At 50.2% G+C, this 20,401-nt stretch overlaps 2 protein-coding genes and 1 long non-coding RNA gene across 3 annotated transcripts in view; 2 read left to right on the forward strand and 1 right to left on the reverse strand.

Moving 5' to 3' along the window:
• Positions 1 to 5,529: 5,529 nt before the first annotated feature.
• Positions 5,530 to 10,464, reverse strand: LOC144142339 (UPF0046 protein T07D4.2-like). The gene is made up of 4 exons (XM_077673769.1): positions 9,949 to 10,464; positions 9,213 to 9,417; positions 7,330 to 7,556; positions 5,530 to 5,814 (listed from the first exon to the last, which is right to left on the reverse strand). Exons 1-4 carry the CDS (start codon positions 10,223 to 10,225, stop codon positions 5,684 to 5,686), a joined length of 840 nt encoding a protein of 279 aa, XP_077529895.1. The 5' UTR covers positions 10,226 to 10,464; the 3' UTR covers positions 5,530 to 5,683.
• Positions 10,465 to 10,843: 379 nt separating this feature from the next.
• Positions 10,844 to 20,401, forward strand: part of LOC144142340 (UPF0046 protein C25E10.12-like) — a 30,614-nt gene continuing 21,056 nt past the window's right edge. The window contains exon 1 of the mRNA XM_077673770.1: positions 10,844 to 11,235. Coding sequence (XP_077529896.1) covers positions 10,956 to 11,235 — 280 coding nt within the window. The 5' untranslated portion in view covers positions 10,844 to 10,955. The remainder of the gene's footprint in view (positions 11,236 to 20,401) is intronic.
• Positions 11,250 to 20,283, forward strand: LOC144142346 (uncharacterized). The gene is made up of 3 exons (XR_013316956.1): positions 11,250 to 15,061; positions 16,148 to 16,273; positions 16,386 to 20,283. It is a non-coding gene; the product is annotated as an uncharacterized LOC144142346 (long non-coding RNA).

Here is a 20,401-nt window from a genome sequence, read left to right on the forward strand (position 1 = left end):
AGAGAAGTGTGCCTAGTCACGCAGAAGAAGCATTGACAACCTTCGGCGTTACATTTTCCTTTTACCCGACATGAACTGATCAGAAAACTGAGGGCCTCTGAAACTGTGCCGGAGGCTCTGTTGTGGTTGGTTCAGAACATAACACAGCAGCGCACAACTACAGTCATATGCTTCCTTCACATCTGGGAACAGTCACGTGACATTATGCTTCTTAAAGGTCAACTACACTCAAAATGTCAACCTCCTGAAAACATTTCCATTTAGTCTGCCTAAAAAGACTGCAATACACTACAAAATATGACAGCTGAAATACGCGTATCCACGGTGCAAATGACCCGGAGATTTTGGAAACAAAATTGAGGAGAGCGCAGCCATCGCAGCCAGGCCGAAGTGACGTTCCAGCCAGCCCAGCCGGCCAGGCAGTCAAACCTGCGCGCAACACTTGGCTCTCGCAGCAGTCCTAGGAGGAGCGCATCCAGCCGACTTCGACTGGCTCTCCTGGCTGGCCGTAGAAAAAAGCACAGGGCCGGCTGCAATGTCGCTTCTGCTTCACAGCTGTTGGCTTGATCCGCCGGCGGGTGCACCGTCGCTTGCGACGGTGCTTTTTTAAATGCTTATAACTATTTAACAACACATTTCACGGACTACCAGTCATGTCCCAATTGGTTTGGTGTACGTGCTGTGCATTCAAAGGAAATTTGGCCGAGATGAAATTTGAGTGCAGTTGGCCATTAATGTGCACACCTGAGAACACTGGTTTTGCTTTACAAAAGGGAACAAATTCATTACCTGTTTCGAGGGTGCAGTGCTAAAGGCACACTGAAGTAAGCGTGAGCTACACAGTGCGAAAAAAGACCAGGGACGAAAAGACGACTACAAACAAGCGCCGTGCTCTCGTCCCTGGTCATTTTTCGCGCCATGTAGCTCGTGGATTACCAACTAGCCGGAACCCCCCTGCTTTGAAGCAAGGTTGTTAAAGACGTGTAATCTGTCAATCGACTCTTCAGTCCAGAGCCTCCGTTATCTCGGAAGAGGGCCCTTGTACTGAGTGAGAGAATGCCGTTTGTGGTCGCCGCACCAGCTGCCACCATTTCACATGTTCCGTGCTATCTCAGCCCCAAAACGTTTGCTTTCACCCAGCTCATGGTGGATAATATTGTCACGCAGTGAGGAACGACACAAGGCTCTTGTAGTAGTAGGGTTTGTTGGAGCAAACTTGCGCCCTGCAATAAACTAGGAGGAGAACACAACCGCCAAAGGAGGAGTCAACACAGTGACACGCACGATCGGACGTCGGCAAATAGGGAATTGGATCAGTGACGTGGTTGATTAAAGGAAATTGCCAGGCGCAGCATATGACGGAAAAGATGGCCGCTCCGCTAGAAAAATGTGGTTGATACCCCTGCTACATGGGCGTTTCAAAGGCCTTTGAGCTGAAGCAGGATGTTTTTCAAAGGCATCGGGTTGAAATGCCAAAGCAGCACCACCACAGACTTTTGAGGTTCTCAAAAGCCTCTGAAACGCAAATGTTTGTACTCCCAAGCACAGTTTCTGCATGCTACATTCACAAACAATTATTTATGAATGAACCTTGGCTTAAAAGAGTGAGTCGAATATTTTTTTCACTTTAGTTTTTCATCAGTCATTCTACACTGCAAGGTATCTTTGTACTCTTGGCACCAGTGGTAGGAGGGGAGGAATGAACTTTTATTGTGCACACCACGATGTGCTCAGCCTCCCAAGTCCAGGAGGCCGCAAGTCCGAGCTGTGTCCAGAGCTCGTTGTACCAGGGCTTGCTGTCGCTCTGGTGCCGAGCTGGTCAGCTCGGACTCCCACTGCTCAGGGTTGGGGGATGGGATGGGGTTAGGGTGGTGAGGACAAGAGAAAACAAGGTGGTAATATGTGACAGTGCGGGCAGTTGTAGGGGAAAAGGGATGGCGAGATGTGGTGTAGGATGGGGCGATTATAGAAGGTTTCACTTTGCAGGCGGCGGTAAAGGGTGGCATGGTGTGTTGGGAGGGAGGGGTACATTCTTTGTGTGTGCCTGTAGTGGGACACTATGGAACAGAAGGTGGAATCAAAGGCAGGGAGCGTGTCTTCAGTGGTGGGAGGGTAGCACCCGGTGTCGGTCCTTGAGGTTGGGAGTGCCCGGTAGTGCGGATCGCGGGCTGCGGCATGGGCCGCTTCATTCCCAACCAGGCCGGCATGGCCAGGAGTCCAGACAATGGTCACTTCTAGGTCCAGAGGCAGGCACCGTAGCCTGGGTAAGGCTTGCTGTGAATCGCTAATGATGGTGAGATAAGGCTGATTTCGATGTGCAGTAATGGCATGGGCGATGGCCAGGGCTTCGGGTGTAGGCATATTTTGGTAAGTGGCCGCAGCAAGGGTGTTGCCAGAAGTGTCCAGGGTGAGAAGTGTAGCCGGAGGATTGGGGGAGGGATGCGCAACATCCGTGTAGCGGGTCATTGCCGTAACGCTTCTCGAGGTGGCGTACTCGAGCTTCTCTTTGCGCCCGGTTGTAAATGCGGTGCATGTGCCTGGGTATGGGCGCTGTTCCGAGTTGTTGCCAAATGGAAAGGGGGATGCGCTAGAGGTTAAGACGAGCAGGGGGCGGGGTTCGGCCTATATGATGAAGAACCTGACCGCCTGTGGGGGTGAAGGCAAGTCTTTGCAGCTGAGACACGCGCTGGGCTTCAACGAGTTCATTCAGGGTGTTGTGGGGGCCAAGTTTCATGAGACGTTCGTTCGCAGCGTCTGAGTAGGCAGGCTGAGGGCTGATTTGTACGTCTTTCTTATGAGGGCGTCCAACTTGTTAGTCTCTTGGGGTTTCAGATTGACGAAGGGGGTCCCGTCAGTGATACGGCTGGTGAGCAAGGCTTGTACGAGGCGACATGTGTCCGACTCTCGCAGTCCATATGAGGAGCCCTGGATACGGCGGATGAGATGCTTCAGCTGGGAGACTGTCTAGTGTAGCTGCGGTAGGAGAGCTGACCCGGATCCGTCTTGATGGAATGGAACTCCCAAGATGCGAAGCGTGGGAACTTGAGGGATGGAAGCGCTGGATATGCTGACCTGGGGATCGGGAGTTGTGCTAGCTTTTCTTCCCCTAGTACGAGCACAAAGAACGAGGAGGACAGATTTAGTAGGTTAGTCCTCTAGGTTGGAGACATCCCATTGTTGTGTCAATAGCTTGCTGTAGGCTGTCTTGCTGCTCACCGCTAGAGGCCCGGGTTGTCCAAGTGGTGAGATTGTCAGCATGGCACGCGTGGTGAATTCCAGGGATTTCTCGCTGCTTGGCCAGGAAGTGGCCAGTGGTAAAAAAAGAAAAAACAGCCCACAGAAGCCATATATTGCCCATTCTTCTTTGTGCGTGTATGTAGTTTGTAATCCATTTTATCACTCACGACGTTGCTTTTTGGCGCAGTTGAAATTCGAAATTCAAATGTTTTGCCAAGTTATGAGAAGGAAACTGGACAGCAGTGGCAACACCAACATACGGCGGGTGAATGCAACAGCCTTTGAAAACTGTCGTGCAGACTGGCGAACTCCTCACAATTCAAAGGGCGTAAAATTTCGAAGGCCATTTGAGTCCTTTCAAACGCTCGTGTAGGTAAGATAAATGGGCACGGCTGCACGCTGGTAACTAGAGGGGACCTGTGAAGGCACTTCTTGCTTTGTAAAGTGCCTGCGAGTCATTGGGGGAGCTCCGGGTGTGTTTCACTGCAGTGTCCCTTTGAGGGTGGCACCCTCTGCAGCACTGGACAGAACTATGCAGCGCTACTCTGCCACCTCGAAAGGGTCATTAGTGCGGCTACTTTGCATTGATTTCTACACGGGTTTTTTAGACCCCCCCCCCCAAGGGTCGTGTCCGTCAACATCAACAGAAAACTCCCGCGAACAAATAAAAGAAATTACTGGCACCGCCAGGAATCGAACCTGGACCAAATAGAGAAACGGAGTGAGAGCCTATTGTCTTACCCATGTATGCACACAGAGACGGGGAAGACAGACAATGTACTCAGTGAGCACAGCTTCGGGTTTGCCCCCTGCGTTCTCGCTGAATGCCACGTGATAGTGTCATGCGGCCTCGCCCCGCTGTGTGCTCCGCCCACGGCACGTGTAGCGGCGGTGTGTGCACCTTGCGCATGAGCTAGGAGTTCGTAAAAATCAAAGGAAGCTCACCCCAACGCATGGCATCTCACTTCCCCACCAATCCATGCATTACTTGCAGTTCGGATATGCAGTAGACAGCTCAGTGATAGATTCGTACGAAACAAACCAGAAACAGTATCAATTGTGTTCGTCGCAGTTGACCCCAAGTCGACACAGCTGCTACAAAATGAGCTGCAGTGAAAACGCAAGGTTTGAGTGTGTATCACACCAGTCATAGGGCCGTCCTGAACGTCATGCTGACAGGAAAGAACAAAGAACGTGTTACAGGTACTGTGTGACGTGTGAGTAACACAAGCGGACTTCCCAACCACCTCCCGCACTTTCTTTTTGCATGGGTGCCACTTGGGCAGCATGCACACGGTGTAGCCCCAAGTTCGCAAACAATGGCCCTTCGAAGCACTGAGGGGGCTGTAGGCGAGGTTCCCACTGGCCAACGGTCACGGTGCGCCTTGACTGGAACGTGCAGTCACGAAGGCCTTGTTGCGAGCTGCCAGGGAGCTCGGCACAGGCGGAGGAAGACAGAACAGTGCTCGGTTGAGCCTGTCACCACGCAAGGCTGTCCCCTCACCAGCTCTTGAGCGCACTTGTTTCAACACACTTCGGGGTGGGGAAACAGCTGCGTGGACGGGGGGGCTGAGGGTGGTGCACTCGGAAAAATCTGGCATCACCGACTCCTGCACTGCTGGGTAGGAAGAGGTCGCCACTCGTTCAGGGACAGCACCACGTCGGTCCCACCCATTGGCTGGTGGTGTGCAAGGGAAGTTGGGCTGGTCTCTGTTGCTGCAGAGAGGACCAGAAGCTTCCCCTGCACACCATTTAATAGTTGACCATTGTCAGAGGAAGCCATCACGTGCCCGAAATGCAGATACGAGCCTTCTAGAAGGCCGTCCAGCCAGACAAGCAAGTCCGAGGAGGAAAGAAGCCACCAACAGGCAAGCAAATCAGGTGCGCTTGGAAATGCACCCGAGGAACACCAGAGCATTGTGAGAAGAAAAATTAATATCCCACACCTTGGGCAGTGAAACTTGTCCAGTGTAAAGCCCCGCAGTCGTACTGTAAACCAATCAGCAGAGGTGCGGCAGCTGCAATGATGCCCGATTTGGAGACAGCAAGGCGTTGGTTGAGTACTGTGAGCCAGGCATGCCTGCCCGAGCGCGTAAAATGTAGGGCCGAGTCCCACTGAAGCATTCCGTGCCGAAAACAGCACTTGCAACTAAAGTTCCTCGCTGTACAAAGTGCAAAACGAGATAACTTTGCATTACGCACAATGGCTGACCGCAGATGGAGACATGCAGTGCAGAGCTGTAGCTCATGCACAGATGGGAACACAGTCAAACCTCATTAATTCAAGCTCGCTTAATTCGAATTGCTGGTTTAATTCGAAATGCTGGCTCAAACGTGCTGTGCCATTCTAAAGAAATAGTCCAGCCATAACGGCCGCAGCAGCACATATAGGTCCGTGAACATGTGCAGATGAAGCTGCTCAGTGTCAGCGCTGTCCAGCAGTGAGTCAGTGGCTCTTGGAAACGCCCTGCGGGAGCGGGAGGTCAAACACGAGGGGCGCATTCACCGCTCTGTAATGGACATCACAGGTGGCAGCGTTCACAAACACTGTCCGGCCGTCGGTCGTCATGCCATAGCCTGAGGAGGAGGAGGAGGAGGACCAAAACGAGCCGTGGCCATTAGCACGTGGCAAATGTAGACACAGTGCACCCAAAGGAGCTAGGAACAGTGTAGAGGCATGCCACCCACACACTGTTCTCAGCCACTCCCTGTCCCGTCACAACGTATGTGCAAAAACATAGGTCATGTGCAAAAACGTAGGTGGTTTTTCCTGTACACAAACTCATTCAAACGCCAACACACTGCCCACTTGGGCTTTTCAGGCCAAAACTGCTCACAAGTTTCAACAAATGCTATTGTTGCTACATGAAATGCAATCCCATGGCAGCAGTTGCACTAGTTCTGGTCACGTCTTGGTTTGCTTCTACCTGTATCATTCTGCAGGATAGGGCAATGTTTTCATTATGCACTTGACTATTTCATCTTCTGATGTAAAGAGCCAGCTCGGTCTGCCAGGACTTGACTAATGACTGAAAATAAACACACGGCGGCGCCTATCATGCTTCGCTTCTCGCCAAACTGTGCTGGCTGTTGTGTGGATGGGGGCGCTCTGAATAGCACCCATTGAGCAATACAGCCAGTGAATAAAAATGGGAAGTGTTTTTGTGTTCACTTCTAATGTGCCTGTTTTGCCCAAACCTGCAAGGCGAGAGTCCTGCCATTGACTGCACCCATGTACTAGCTTGCAGGCACTTTAACCGTTTTCAGTGCTTTGTCAAGGAAGGCGTGTTGAAAACCAAATTGTAGAAAGAAAAAAAAGGACTTGAAAGTTACATGTAAAGAAAAATGATCCCAGCTTGGATTCTAACCCAGGTCTTTTGCATGGGACGCAAGTACTCCATCCAACAGTCACAGCCACTCCCAATCCCAAGCGGTTTAACACCTCTTGAATGCAATATCATTACTGGGCTCATCGCACAATCTCTCGTGGGCACTAGTGTTGCCACTGCCAATTCAGAACTAGGACAGCAGTGGCCGGAAGCGAGCACTGGCCTGAAACTGGAATCGGGTGCATCGGCAACAGGAGTGTAGAAAGGAGGACCACGGCACAACATGGTGGACGAGGCGACACAAAGGAAAGGTGACCTTGGCGAGCAGCACGCCTGTGCACTGAAGTTGGATGTCGTCACCCCTGTCGCTTGGCAGGCACAGTTGCCAGCCGTGCCCACAACAGATGACCTCACACCAAAAGCGCCTCTCCCACCGGAACTGATGCCAGCAGCAACAGTTCGTCTCTCTCATTTGTCACTCTGGACTGCTCCAGAGCAGCCCCGCATTTCTTCTGCCCACCAACGGTCCCTTGTGGGTGCAGTTCTGGACTGCCCAGGAACTGTTCTGGGCAGGCACATACAGGAGAGCACAGATGTGTCCCCCAACTACAAAGGGGGGGGGGGGGGGGGGGGGAGTCGCACAGGGCTCTCAAAAACCAGAGGGAGGCAGCTAGAACAGGGACAAACCAAGTCCTGGCTAGAAGGGAAGCCGAAACACGGGCCGAGGTGCATGCAAGAGCCCTGGGAAAAGGCCCAGCGGTACCTTCGTGGATGTGCCCGAAGACGTGGTAGCGTGGCCGCACGCGGTTCTGGACGACGCTGAGCAGCTCGACGCAGCCGACGTGCTGGTCCAGAACACACAGGTCCCCGTGGCCGATGGGCGGCGTGTGCGTGAGCAGCACGTCCGTGTCGGCCGGGATGCGCTCCCACTTGTCCAGCAGCGCCCGGCCCCTCTGCAGGTTGAAGGCCCAGTGGTTGTGACACGGCTGCCTGCAGGCCGACAACGGAACCCGCGGCAGGGCTGCTTGTCGCACCTGGCCGCTCAAACGTACGGCATCCCATCGGTCTTGTCAAGGGCCACTCGCGAGAGGCAGGACGATGAAGCAAGTTGTAAACATTGTCCACTTATCCCGCCAGGTTTCTGCTTAGTGTGTAGGCCATGGTCGGACTTATTTTGTCCAAATTTACGCACAGTTTTTCAACGAGAAAACTGCATCCAAAGGTGTTGCTTCCCTCACCCCAGCCTACCGCCGATTTTCTCATTTCTGCTACAATGCCGCACTAGCCAGTCGCAGACGTAAATTTAGCACACTGCTAGCGTGTTACACCAGGAACACAAATGCATGAAAGACAATATTAACCGTGAAATTGGCTGAGGTACCACAACAAGCACACTGTGGCAGTTGGTGTAGCCACATGGGGATGTAGCGCCCTTCTGCCACCCACTGCAGCAGAGGTTGAAAGGCCACATTATGCATCACGTCGGTTTAACTGCACAATGCAGCCACGTGCACGACTGGGACTAATTCACTTCAGTTGCCCCTCAAGGCCAGACGATGATGACGGCGACAAAGTGGCCGCGATAGGGGGAGCAGACACAAGTCACGGGATAGCCCTTCTCTGCAGCAGACGCATGCCAGCACTAAATGTTACTGGAACACATAGAGGGATGCATGAACAAGAAAGACGCTACTTCCACACAAGAGTCTGCCGTGCCGCATGACAATTTTAACGTAAACTGCCAATGAATGAGAAGAAAGGGTGGCAGGTCACCAGCGGCGTTCCTGCACTCAACTTGTGGTGCTGAAAGTAATCTGCATGACTGGCTGATGCCAACAAGAGCAGCCACAAAATGGAACACTTTTGTGGGCTTTCAGCTCACACACTGTGCTCAGAGATGCAAAAGTAAGGGGTTGACAGAGAAACCACAGAGGAAATCAACCAGGGTTGAACACTACGAGGGCACTGCACCATCTTCAAACAACTCCAGTAACATTGCGCCAGCTTTCCACAAGGAAGAATTACCAACTCATCCCGTCATCCGTTTCTTCAACCACTGAGGGCCCATCCCAGCCAGTCTTTCATCTTGCATGGCGCTCGGTTTTAGCACTACACTTGATCACCGAGTATAGCCCTCAGCACGTAATAGTGAGGTGGGTAATTTGAAATCTGCCACGAATTGCTCCATGACGGCCGCAACCTTTGCCACTGAACAAAATTACACCACGGTGGGAACTTTAAAATCAGCCCACTCAATCGGATGCCGACTTCATGGTCCCCCTGGCTGTCACAACTTTTGCCCTCCACAACAGCTGTGCATCCACGCCACCGGGAAAAAATCCAGCACAGGATTCGCATGCAACTAAGGCCGACACATATCTATCTTTAATGCCAACTCGGGGCAGGAGCTTAGAGTTTTGCCACACACATTGTCAGTCCACAGAGCCCAGTAAATGAGGATGGCAGCTGTGGTGATCACAGATGGGAAGCAAGCGTCAGGAAACAAATTGGCGCTCAAGATTATGAGAACCCCGTGGGCAAGGAATAGAGAACGATCTACACGTAGCCAGAGCGGCCGCACGTGATGTCCTGCAGCAGCCGTGATGAAGGCAAGCACATGCGCGCAATCAAGGAGGAGGGGCCCACCATGGAGACCCGTAGACCTTGAGGCCGAAGACGGTCACCTCGGCGTCCTGCAGGTAGGTGCAGTTGCCCAGGCGCCGCTTCATGGCCGCGACCGCCTCATCTACCACCGCCGGTTCCCTGGACGCAGCTAGCCAGGTGGTGTCGGGGTCGAAAGAAAGCTCGTGGTTCCCTGCTATGACAATCTTGTGCCTGTGCGGCAGCGTCCCTGCGCCAAGACGACAAAAAGGGGTGGTGGGCTCAGGCAGTGCACGTACACCGTTTCCCCTTGTGAACTGCTATCAATGCATTTGGATTCGCCTATCTTTCCGCACACAATTGAGCAACTTTCGCGAGTGGAGCCGCAATCCATAAAGCGAGCCAAAAAAAAAAAAAAAAATGCTGGCTCCCTTAAAAGTGCTCGATGTGTTTCTGCTCTCTCTCTCTCTCTATTTTTTTTTTTTTTTTCCCCAGTTTTAGCCAGCATACGAGCAAGGCCAGTTCCAGGAACACCCAGCGACCAAGGCTCCGGAGATGGCCGTGCAGCCAGAAAGAAATCTGTGGGGGAAGTTCCTGCGCAATGCTTCCCTCGAATGCTTTTTTGCGGGGATGCGCGCGCGTCCAAATCTCGACCTTTCACTTTTTTCTGCAATAAAGCATACATTGCGGCAGCCGGCAATTCGCGGCGATGATGACAAAGGATCCATGCCAGCCTACACCCGTTTGGGCTAGCAATGACAGGCGTGCTCGGAGTGTGCACCTAGGAAGGCGTTGAAGGCGTCCACCTCCTCGGCAGAGCCCACCATGGTGAAGTCGCCGGCGTGGAGAAGCACGTCGCCCGCGGGCACTGCGTGCAGCGTGCCGCGGCCGCCACAGTTGTGCGTGTCCGAGATGCACACGAAGCGCACAGCGTCATCTCGCACCGGCGTGTCCAACGCGAGCGGGGCCACGGCCCGCACCGTCTGGTTCGGCTTTAGCCGGGCCCACGCGCTGTCGGAGTCGTGGCTTAGAGGATGGACAGCTACGGCAGCGCACATGTACTGTACTGCTCACACACACACACGCCCGCGGCTTCGGTTACGATGGTCTAGGAAAGCACGAAGAAATGCTGGCATCGGCGGCCGCCCTTTCACGGGCACCTCTTGGCTTGCCCTACGCCATATGAGGGACTTTAGCCAGACGAACCCAAACGACAGCTTTCCACTGCTTCCACAGAACCGTTAGAACACGGGAACAGAAACCAAGCGATGAATGGTGATGCATGAAGGGGTGAGGGGGTAAGGCATGAGGTGAGAGAAAGCACTTGGCGGATGTGACGTCACGTTTGTAATTGCTTCTTGAAGAAAAACGCCTAAAAAAGATCAGCATGTAGCACTCGTAACATGAGGAAGAAAAAGCTTTTTTTTTCCTCCATAACTTGTAAGAAATATTGACGCTCTAATCAGGCGCTCTAGAGCGAAGCGAACCGATACGCTTACGGAACGATTGGGAGCTGCGCATGATCGCAGAAAAAATAATTTCCCTTCATTATCTAACCAATGACAGCTAAGAGGACTCTAGTTTAGTCACGCAGAGCGAATTGATTCTGCGCAATCAAACTACTGTGCCCCAGGAATTGTGGGCAATTCCTCCGTTGAAGGGAACAAACCACCATCATCATCACAGCCATTTCCCGTTCCCGCGCATTGAGCGCTTTTTTCCCCACCGTGCCCGCGCGTCCTATTACGAAACTACGATAACTAGGCTGCGTGGGCGTGTTGGTGTGACATGGGCAGTGGTGGTGCCGTACCCGTGCATCCTCTAACCCACGATCCGCACAGTGCATGGAGCCGCCTGAAGGGGAACCAGGTCGTGCGACGCGTGACTCCGCTCCCCGCGGACACGCCAGTTCGAGACGACGCCGTGCGCTTCGTCTGCATCTCGGACACGCACAGCGTCATCGAGCGCATGCATCACGCGATTCCCGACGGTGACGTGCTTCTGCACGCCGGTGACTTCACCAGGAAGGGCCGCGTGGAGGAGGTGGACGCGTTCAACGCGTTCCTCGGTAAATACGCGCGCGATTTGTAGTTGCGTAGTGTGCACGTGCGGTGTCCATTTATCGCGTCCCTTTTTTCGCGTACATTTACGCGTCGCGCAATTTGCGACGACTTTTTGACCCTTTTTATCGAGCGCGTTCCCTGTGGCGTACGTTGCCGCTTTCCACCAGGCGTCACTTGATCACGTGACTATACTAGAGCTCTGGGAACTAGAGTAGGAGCAGCGGGAACGCTTGGTATTGGCATTGAAAAAATGCAGGAGCCATAGTCCGGTGGTCCAACACCCCAGGGGCAATGAATCGATGACAGCTCCTTTCAGGAGTAATTGTTGAAGTGGTGGCGCCTACAGATTGAAGAGGAGTGAATTTGTTTCCCATCAACGTCTACACTGGCTGCTAAAAAGTCCACATTTAAAGGGACCCTGCAACACTTGCCATGGACTACTAGTACTGTATTTTGGGATAAAGTCTATTGTCCCAGAAATCTCCTAACGCAAGAATTATGAAAATCCGTTCACAATTAACGAAACTACGCGCGATGAGAAATCGCACATAATCGTTCCCTCTCAACTCGAACGCGGACAAGGCGACGAAAGCTGCGCGCTCTCTCCCGGAGAGGGGGGAGGCTCGCGGCGTTCTCTTCGGTGGCATTCGATATATCACATGCCGGGTAGTTTTCTCCTTTTCTCCGCAACGCGGAGGGGCCTATTTCCGGTCTGGGGCCACAAAAAAGCAGGCATGGGTGCTTGCTCGCAAGTGCGCGTTCGGGCTGGTAGGGCGTTTTTGAAGCAATAAACGTTTGTAGTCGAGTGGTCTCGTTGAAAGGGAAGTATTGAGCTCATCACTCAAACTCCGCGCGCACTCAAAACACAAAATAAACGCCAAAACTGTGCCTACAGGTTCAGGCATAGAAGAGGTTCGTACACAGCGATGACGACGACGGAAATGGGAGAATCTAGCCGCGAAGTTGACCAGTGACAGCCGATCGGGCAGCCATGGCCTATGTGACGTCCCTTAGGCCATGCATAATGAGGACAACTGAAGAGAGAGCGGTTTGTTTTTTCGCGTCTTTCACATCGATTTGCGCGCTCACCGCTTCACGTGCACGTGTAATATTTGGCTCAGGTATTCCTGGCACTGTAATCTAAACGTCGCGCAGGTTTACTTGCACTGCTCAAAGAGTGTTGCAGGGTCCTTTAAGAAGCTGCTGCTAGTGCATGCACTGCTTATTCGCCCTGAGCGCGAACACAGTCGGCCCCTGGCGGCGGCGGGACGAACCGCTCCTAGTGTGGATGGCGCTTTCGCGTCGTCTGCTTTTTCACGTTGCGTGCGGCGCAAGACGCGTGCTGCACACGACAAAACAACCAATATGCGTGCTTGTTTGGCAGTAAGCAATGACGTAGTTACCTCTGCTTGCGCATTTCCTCTAGAAACACAATAATCAGCGGCCGTTGCGGGTTAATGCGCTGGTTTAATTCCACGAAACATCTTCGCCCTGGTCACCGCTTGAGTGTGAAACATGTTATAAACATTGCTTCCACACATTGCACTTTTCTTATTGTTGAGTGCAATCGTCTGCCGTTTCGGGAACGTCGAAGGGTGCTTTTTGAAGGTGGCGCGGTGATTATTTAAAGGATAAAAGTTTAGTACGCGAAACGGGTAAGAAGCGACAAGACCTGTGCATACGCGTGCAAATTCTACACCCTTGTAAAATTGCACTGTGTCCTTATAGAAAGAAGAAGCAAACAAAAATGTTTACACTGCACACGACCCGTGCACTATCGCCCATACATTACCGGACACGTATTTTACAGCCGCAAGCGCCTGTGTAATCGTGTTCTTCCCGTACCTTTTCTAAAATAAATACCATTTTTGGACAGTCGTTTATACTGAGGAGGAGGAATAAACATTTATTCAACTGTATCGAGTTCCTAATTTTACGTATTATTTAAAATACGTTTCTATGGATGCGCAAGAGTATTTAGGGGGGATTTTTCGGTAAAATTAAGCAGTTGTGAGTTTGCGTCTGTCATGTGGCATTTCGTGTGTCATTTTCATATACAGTGGAAACTCATTACAACAGATCTGCTTACAACAGATATTTGGATACAACGTACTGATTTGCAATGCTTGGTTGGTCTTCCTATCTGTGCCATTGATTAAACTTCCTTTACTGCAGATTCTGTTACAACATACATTCGGATATAACAGACCAGTTTGAAAGGTTAACAAGTCCACCTTTGCCAGGGGCGTAGGGAGGGGGGGGGCTTATGGGGCTTCAGCCCCTCCCCGAAATTTTGACGCGCTGTCATGCACGGCGACCAAGGCAACCACCTGCGCCGGAAACCATCCTAGGATTTTGTCCAGAACCCCAGGAGTCCTGTCCGGAAAGCGCACCAGCTCTCCCTTGGTGGCCCGTTTCCCTCCTGGTGGTCATTAAAGTTTTGAGACCGCGCGCACTTCGGGTCGCCGACAGACATTCAAGCCGACAATTCTACGTCGCTTTGTCGAGCGCCCCCCCACCCCACTCTGTGGCCGCGCACGCCGCCACACACCGCGCACGGCACTTATCCCTTTTTCCGCCGCCGATAGGCGACTAATTGTTTCCCGACGGACCCCCCATTCTCGTTCCAGGCGCCCCACCGTCCCGTTATTGCCGCCCTCGTTGTCAGCCAGACGTCGTCGCGTTTTCAGGCCGGAAAGAAGACCACACGTAGCCGGCACGAGACACGCGACTAAATGACCTGCGCGACCCAATGTTTCCAAGCCTAGATCCCCAGAATGACTGGCGGGAGAAGCCCATTCAACCGTCTCGCGGGGACACCTGCAGGCGAAAACAACCCTTCTACCCGCGGTTGGTCCAAAGTGCTCGGGATCGCACAAAACGAGGGCCACCCAGACGGCCTCGTTAGTTCGTCATAGCCCTCCCCGCGAATACTTGCCGCAGTTCGTCGACCTGCCCGATACAGCAGCGGCCAAGCCTACCACTTCCCTCAAACCGAGGCGCCGACACCGGGCGCTGCGGCATCATTACAAACAAACGAAACGATGCGCAGCGCGCGTCCCTTCTTTGAACCCGCCCCGTGGCCGCCCGCGTCAAACCCAGAGGCGTGAAGTAATGCGTTTCCGTCTGCGCTCCGCGCTGTCCATTCATCACCGCATCCCAATCGGCGGGAAAAAAAAAGAACATATGACAGAATAAACGAGCAGCTCGCGATTTTAGGAAAAGAGGTGCTCGAACTTAACAGGTGCCCTCAAGTGTTTGCACGTGGTTTCGTTTGTTGCGTTTTACTTAATTGTTTTTCGTCTTTTCCTTTTTTCTAGTGGTGGGAGAGAGTTACCAACGTTTCGGGGTTACGGGGGCATTGTCCGCCGCAGTTTATGCACGGATTTGCGAATGCAACCAACCAGATCGCCACGAGTTGCTGATTGGCACGTGCGTCGTGGGCGGAGCCTAAGTGACCGATCAAAACAACGAGGCACGACGTCTCGGGGTCGGATCCTCAGGGTTTCACACAAAGTTAGCTTTCTGATACGCTTATTATACTTCTTACTCTGCTCAACTTCAACTTCAGTCTGCAAATATTTTTTCTTTCGTTTAAATATACTTTTAAAGAAACCTCCCCTACAATCGTCATCGTCAGATCATCAGGAAAGATAAGAACCTTTAGTGTAAATATTCAGCTTAATATGTCTTCGGAGTTCATCTGTCTGCCCTTCAGTGCCGCTTAGCGACTGCACGGAATTCGGCGTTACAATATGTCACAGAAGAGGATATCAACATTTTTTCCTCCTACGTCCAAGCGTCCGTGCCAAGACACTGAAGCCAGCAAAGGTAACTATGCTATTTCTTTTACGGGTTTTCTTGTGTTCAATGTCTGGTGCGTAAAATGCATGGTCTTGAAGCCTAGGATCGGGTTTTCGTAGGCGGACAGGTATTGGCAGCTACGTTTGCAAAATAGCAACATTATTACTGATAAACCAGTAGTCAAGTGAGGGGAATAAGATGCATTATTTGCGAAAGTAAGCGTTAGCATAACCAACATGTAACAGCAACTCTTTCTCATAAAAGTCAGGTCTCCTGACTTTCATTCGTGGAGACATTTGTTTGCATGCATTCTTTCCAGTACTGAGACCTTTTCTGTATATGTCCTATTTTTTTCCTTCAGTCATGCAACTGCTTGAAATTCAATCATGTTCGGTTTCGAAATCATTATTTCGATGTTGTCGCTGCCTTTCTTAAAATGTTTTCGCCACGCCGGCGTACAATGCCGACGATGACGGCAGGACGAAAAGCACTGTGGATCAAGCCTTCCGCTGTCTTTTTATTCAGTAGGTCCTTCAGTCGCGTGATGAGACAACCCTCTTCCCCCTTCAAAGAAAAAATTCCTCTCTTTTCAAGAACACAGAGGAGCGCTCCCTTCCATGGTTTGCATAAAAAATCGAAAAAATCGCTACTCACGCTAAAAAAAAATGTCCCCTTCCCTGACATGCAATTTTCACGTCTGGTTTTGATCACGCGTAGGATTGAACAGGCCGGATAACCACGGGGGTGACGGAGCTATGACGAGGCGCAGTCTAAAAAATTTGGTTTTTCTACAACTCGTATTGAGTTTGTCGCCACTGCACCCTTAGCCTAGGTGGCACATCTTACGCTGTTTCCCCTAAACACATATAGATTCCGCTTCTTAGTCCGAAAACAGCTTTTAAGTCACAAACCAGTGAACCAGCGCGTTACGCTGAGCATTGCAGGAAACACCTTGCTCGCGCAGGCCAAAGGTGCAGTTTCACACACCGAACATTATGCTACTTATATACATAGCGGTAGGAGCTTATAAACAAAGATGGCGCATTATTGGGTCTTTGGGTATAGCGACAAGAGAGGGCTGCTGTTTATTTTTTTCCCTTGTGGTTTGCGCAGCTACTGGTTCAAGACAAAAAATCTCTACTGACACAAGAGACGAAGGACTGGTGCCAGAGCCACATCTGGAAACTTAGAAGCATGCGTCTGTACCGTCTGTACCGACAGGCTCAACATGCTCATCTGGTGAGAATTCGCACATATTTTTCTTATTCGTTCAGTTATTGTGCACAATTTAGAAACAGATCGCTCATGTATCGAACCACGTATAGTGATATCAAATATTTAACTCTTTCAGATGCGCAAACGGTCCTAACAAGCAAATTTGACATAGGGCTGCACTCGAATTACTCAACAATGGAAGACCAGACCAGATATCAGCTTCTGACATCTCCGTGGATTCCACCTCAAGGATACAGATTCAAATCTACGAAAGATTTGAAGCAAAACCGAAGATTTCAGTCGGCATGGCTCGATAGATATCGATGGTTGAGCTACTCAGACCTTCAACAAGGTGCTTTTTGTCGAGTGTGCGTCCTGTTCTGCAGGCCGGAGGTTGGCAAGGGCCAACATGCACGCACTGGAGCCCTCGTGTCTAAGTCTTTCCAGAAATGGAAGCACGCTCTCGAAATCTTTGATGCGCACGAAAGCACCAAATATCACCGTGATTGTCAACTGGCGGCTGATAACTTTATCCAAACGTTCTTAGGAAACGCACCTAGTGTGGTTGATCAGCTGGACCAGGGCAGACAAAATCAAATAAGAGAAAACAGAAGAAAATTGCAGCCTGTTGTTGAGACAGTTCTTTTTTGCGCATGGCAGGGTCTGGCTCTGCGTGGCCATAGGGACAGCGGTCCTCTGGACTTGAGCGCCGTCTCCGCGGAAAACGAAGGAAACTTCAGAGCGCTACTTCGAATGCGAGCCGATTGTGGCGATACAGCTCTGAAGGACCACCTGGAGGGCTGCCCCAGTAATGCCTCGTATTTAAGCCCAGCGGTACAAAACCAAATTATAGAAATTTCTGGCGAAGTCATCAAAGAAAGATTGGTTGCAAAAGTAAACGCCTCAGGCTGCTTTGCAGTACTTGCCGATGAAACTACAGACATTGCTGGAATTGAACAGCTTACCGTTTGCGCAAGGTACCTGAACAAGGACACCGACAACATCGAAGAAGTGTTTTTAGGCTTTGGGCCAATACAGGACCAAAGCGGCAGAGCCCTTGCCGACACAATTATCAAATTTCTCATTGACCTAGGAATTAACATGCAACACCTTCGTGGCCAAGGGTATGACGGCGCAAGCTCTGTGGCAGGTAGAACCAATGGTGTGCAAGCCGTCGTTCGCGAAAAATATCCGACCGCATTGTACACACATTGCGCCAGCCACTCCCTTAACCTAGTTTTGTGTGCGGCCTGCTCCATTACAGATATCCGAAACTGCTTTGGGACGCTAAAGGAAACATCGAATTTTTTTCGGAACTCTGCTAACCGTTCGCACGTTCTGAGAAAAATGATAAGTTTGATGTGCCCAGAGTCCACAAGGCAGCGGCTTCTGGGATTATGCGAAACGTGCTGGGTGGAAAAGCATGATGCAGTGCTTTCATTTGTCAGTCTTTTTGAAGCGGTGATCGCAGCACTAGAGGAAATTCAAGACAATGGCAGTGGTGAAAGTTCCGCTCAGGCGAATAGTTTGGCGTTGGCACTTCTGTCACCAGCATTCCTCGTGAGCCTGCATGTGGCGAAGAATGTGCTTGCATTGACTCTGCCGCTGTCAAAGAGGCTGCAGTCGAGCAGCATCGACATGAGCGCCGCGATGGACGACCTACACTTGGTACAGGAGACTATTCAGAATGACCGAGACAGTGCCACTGCCTCCTTCTCGAAAATATTTGCACAAGTGCAGGCCGTGGCAATCAAAATGAATGTCGAAATCACCAGCCGACGAGCCGGCGTCCGCCAGCAGGATCGTGGTGTTGCATTAGAAATTCCAGAGCAATATTTTAGAAGAACCGTATTCATTCCATTCATGGACTACGTGTTAGCACAGTTGCACCAACGGTTCGAAAAGCACAGGACAACATTAGAGTGTTTTTGTGTAATTGTGCCATCCGCAATACCACCACTGCAAGACAATCGCGAGAAAGCAGCGGAAAACCTCGTCGCCAGTTTTCCACAGGACGTGGACGCAAGGGCTGCTTTGGGAGAACTGCGACTTTGGTGGGCAAAGTGGATGAACAAAGCAGCAAACCTCCGCCCCAGCACAGGAATAACTGCCCTCTCTCACTGCGACTGCCAGTTCTATCCGAATGTGCACAAACTGCTTCAGATTCTAGTCACCCTTCCAGTGACAACTGCCACCGCAGAGAGAACATTTTCGAGCATGAGGTTGTTAAAGAACTACTTGCGCTCCACGATGTCCCAGGAACGCATGGTTGGCCTAGCGCTTCTGTACGCTCACAGAGACGTTGATGTCAGCGTATCAGAAGTCATTGACCGCTTCGCTAAAATTCCCCGCCGAGTAAGCTTTGTCCTTTAAATAGAGAATCAGTAAGAAACCATTGCAAGTAAAAGAAACGATGTTAGTTCTGCTTCATAAGAGTGTAATTGTGGTAACGAATCATTGCACATTAGTTTTAGAAACCACAGAGATTGCTTCCGTTCACTGCAACCGCCCACATCATATTCTAGGATTATCACGAAATTGGAAATTAAAATTTAACAAGCACGTCAAGTACGAATCGCCCACCTTGCTCTGGAAAACCTGGTTTACGCGGCGTTTTTCAACAAACCGTTGCTCTATGGGCTATGTGCAACTAAATGTACCGTCTGCGACTTACGTAAAACTTTTGTCTTTTAAACTTCTGTCTTTTGTCATTCTATTAATGTCAAGTAGAGCCTTATTTTACATCGGGCACAACGCAATTGTGTTCACACTAAAGCACCTTTCAAATACACATGTTGTTTAATATTTTAAGCATTTATGCTTCTACCCATTTTACCCATATGGTCCTGTTACATCACGACGCCAGTGTTCTAAAAGCACATTACAATTTCTAGGGTAATAGTTTTATTTTTGCCTGGGTTCACTGCGTTTCTATGTGTGGGGTTAACCTCATGTGCTCGCTGAACTTTATTCTTTGTTGGCCTTGTTTTATGTAATATGTACACTGTACAGTCACTGTTGCTTAAATATGTGCGTTAACTGCAGCTTTCCGATTTAAGTATCTTGTTGCTAGGTTTTCTGTATAAATGTGCACTTTGTTGCCAGTGAAACTTTTGTTGCCGTCATCCAAATATAATCGTCTCGCTTTTTTCTCCACAAGTGTACGTTTTGACTCCTTTTTTTCTGTGAATAATCTTGGTGGAATTATCCGCTGTACGCGACTGTTAACAAGCTGCTCCTACGCCTTATAATGGCGTAAAAGACAGCGGCGTTCAGATTTGTCCCTAACCGTCGCATGTCAGCAAAAATGGAAAAAAAATTCTTGAATGACAAAGCGACATTAAAACGTCCGCCCGCAAGTTGTTTCGTGCTTTTCACGTTTGTAATATCCACTGCATGCAATCTTTTGTTAGTTTTAGATGAATGTAGTTCTTTACTTCTGTGTCTTTTGCTTTCATGTTTGTTAAGGATATCTGTTTATATTTTTACATATTTCTTTAGGTGTTAGTTGTTATGTAGACAAAACAAAATTGCATGCAGTGATAGCAGTTCTGCAGCAATTCTCGGAACATACGAATACATTTTATGAAGAAATATTTTATTTTTCTTGTTCTTGACAGTACGACGGGTTCAATAATTCGTCCCCAACGTGTAACATACATTGTTATCAGTTAATAGTTTTGTATTTATTATGTATAATATACATAAATACTTATTATACATATTTATCATATCTTCAAAATGAGTACCTCACGCGATTGGATGGAACCGGACTTTATCAATTCGGAAACCAAGTGGTAAATGAACTTCTATTGCCTTGTCTATGTTATACCATACTCTGTCCACTTTGCTATTGCTGATAGCAACTAGTGAGTGTACAAATTGTGTTATTGCCTTATATGTGCATAATTTCTTACCATGGTTTTCTTTGTACACTGATCCTATGTATATTTTTTCTTTTTCGATCCCCAATATGTAATGCACTTCGGGGCCCTTAGTGTACCTAAACAAATAAATAAAAAACATATTTTTAATCCCTTGAAAAATCATATGGAGGAGGTCGAGGTGCAGTCTCAGCCCCCCCCCCCCGAGCAAAATTTCTGGCTACGCCCCTGACCTTTGCATCTCTACAGCAGACTTTTCAAGTGCAGG

The sequence above is a fragment of the Haemaphysalis longicornis genome, unplaced genomic scaffold, assembly GCF_048455015.1.
Source record: "Haemaphysalis longicornis isolate Haplotype H1 unplaced genomic scaffold, Haemaphysalis longicornis Haplotype H1 scaffold_6, whole genome shotgun sequence".
Lineage (NCBI taxonomy): Eukaryota > Metazoa > Arthropoda > Arachnida > Ixodida > Ixodidae > Haemaphysalis > Haemaphysalis longicornis.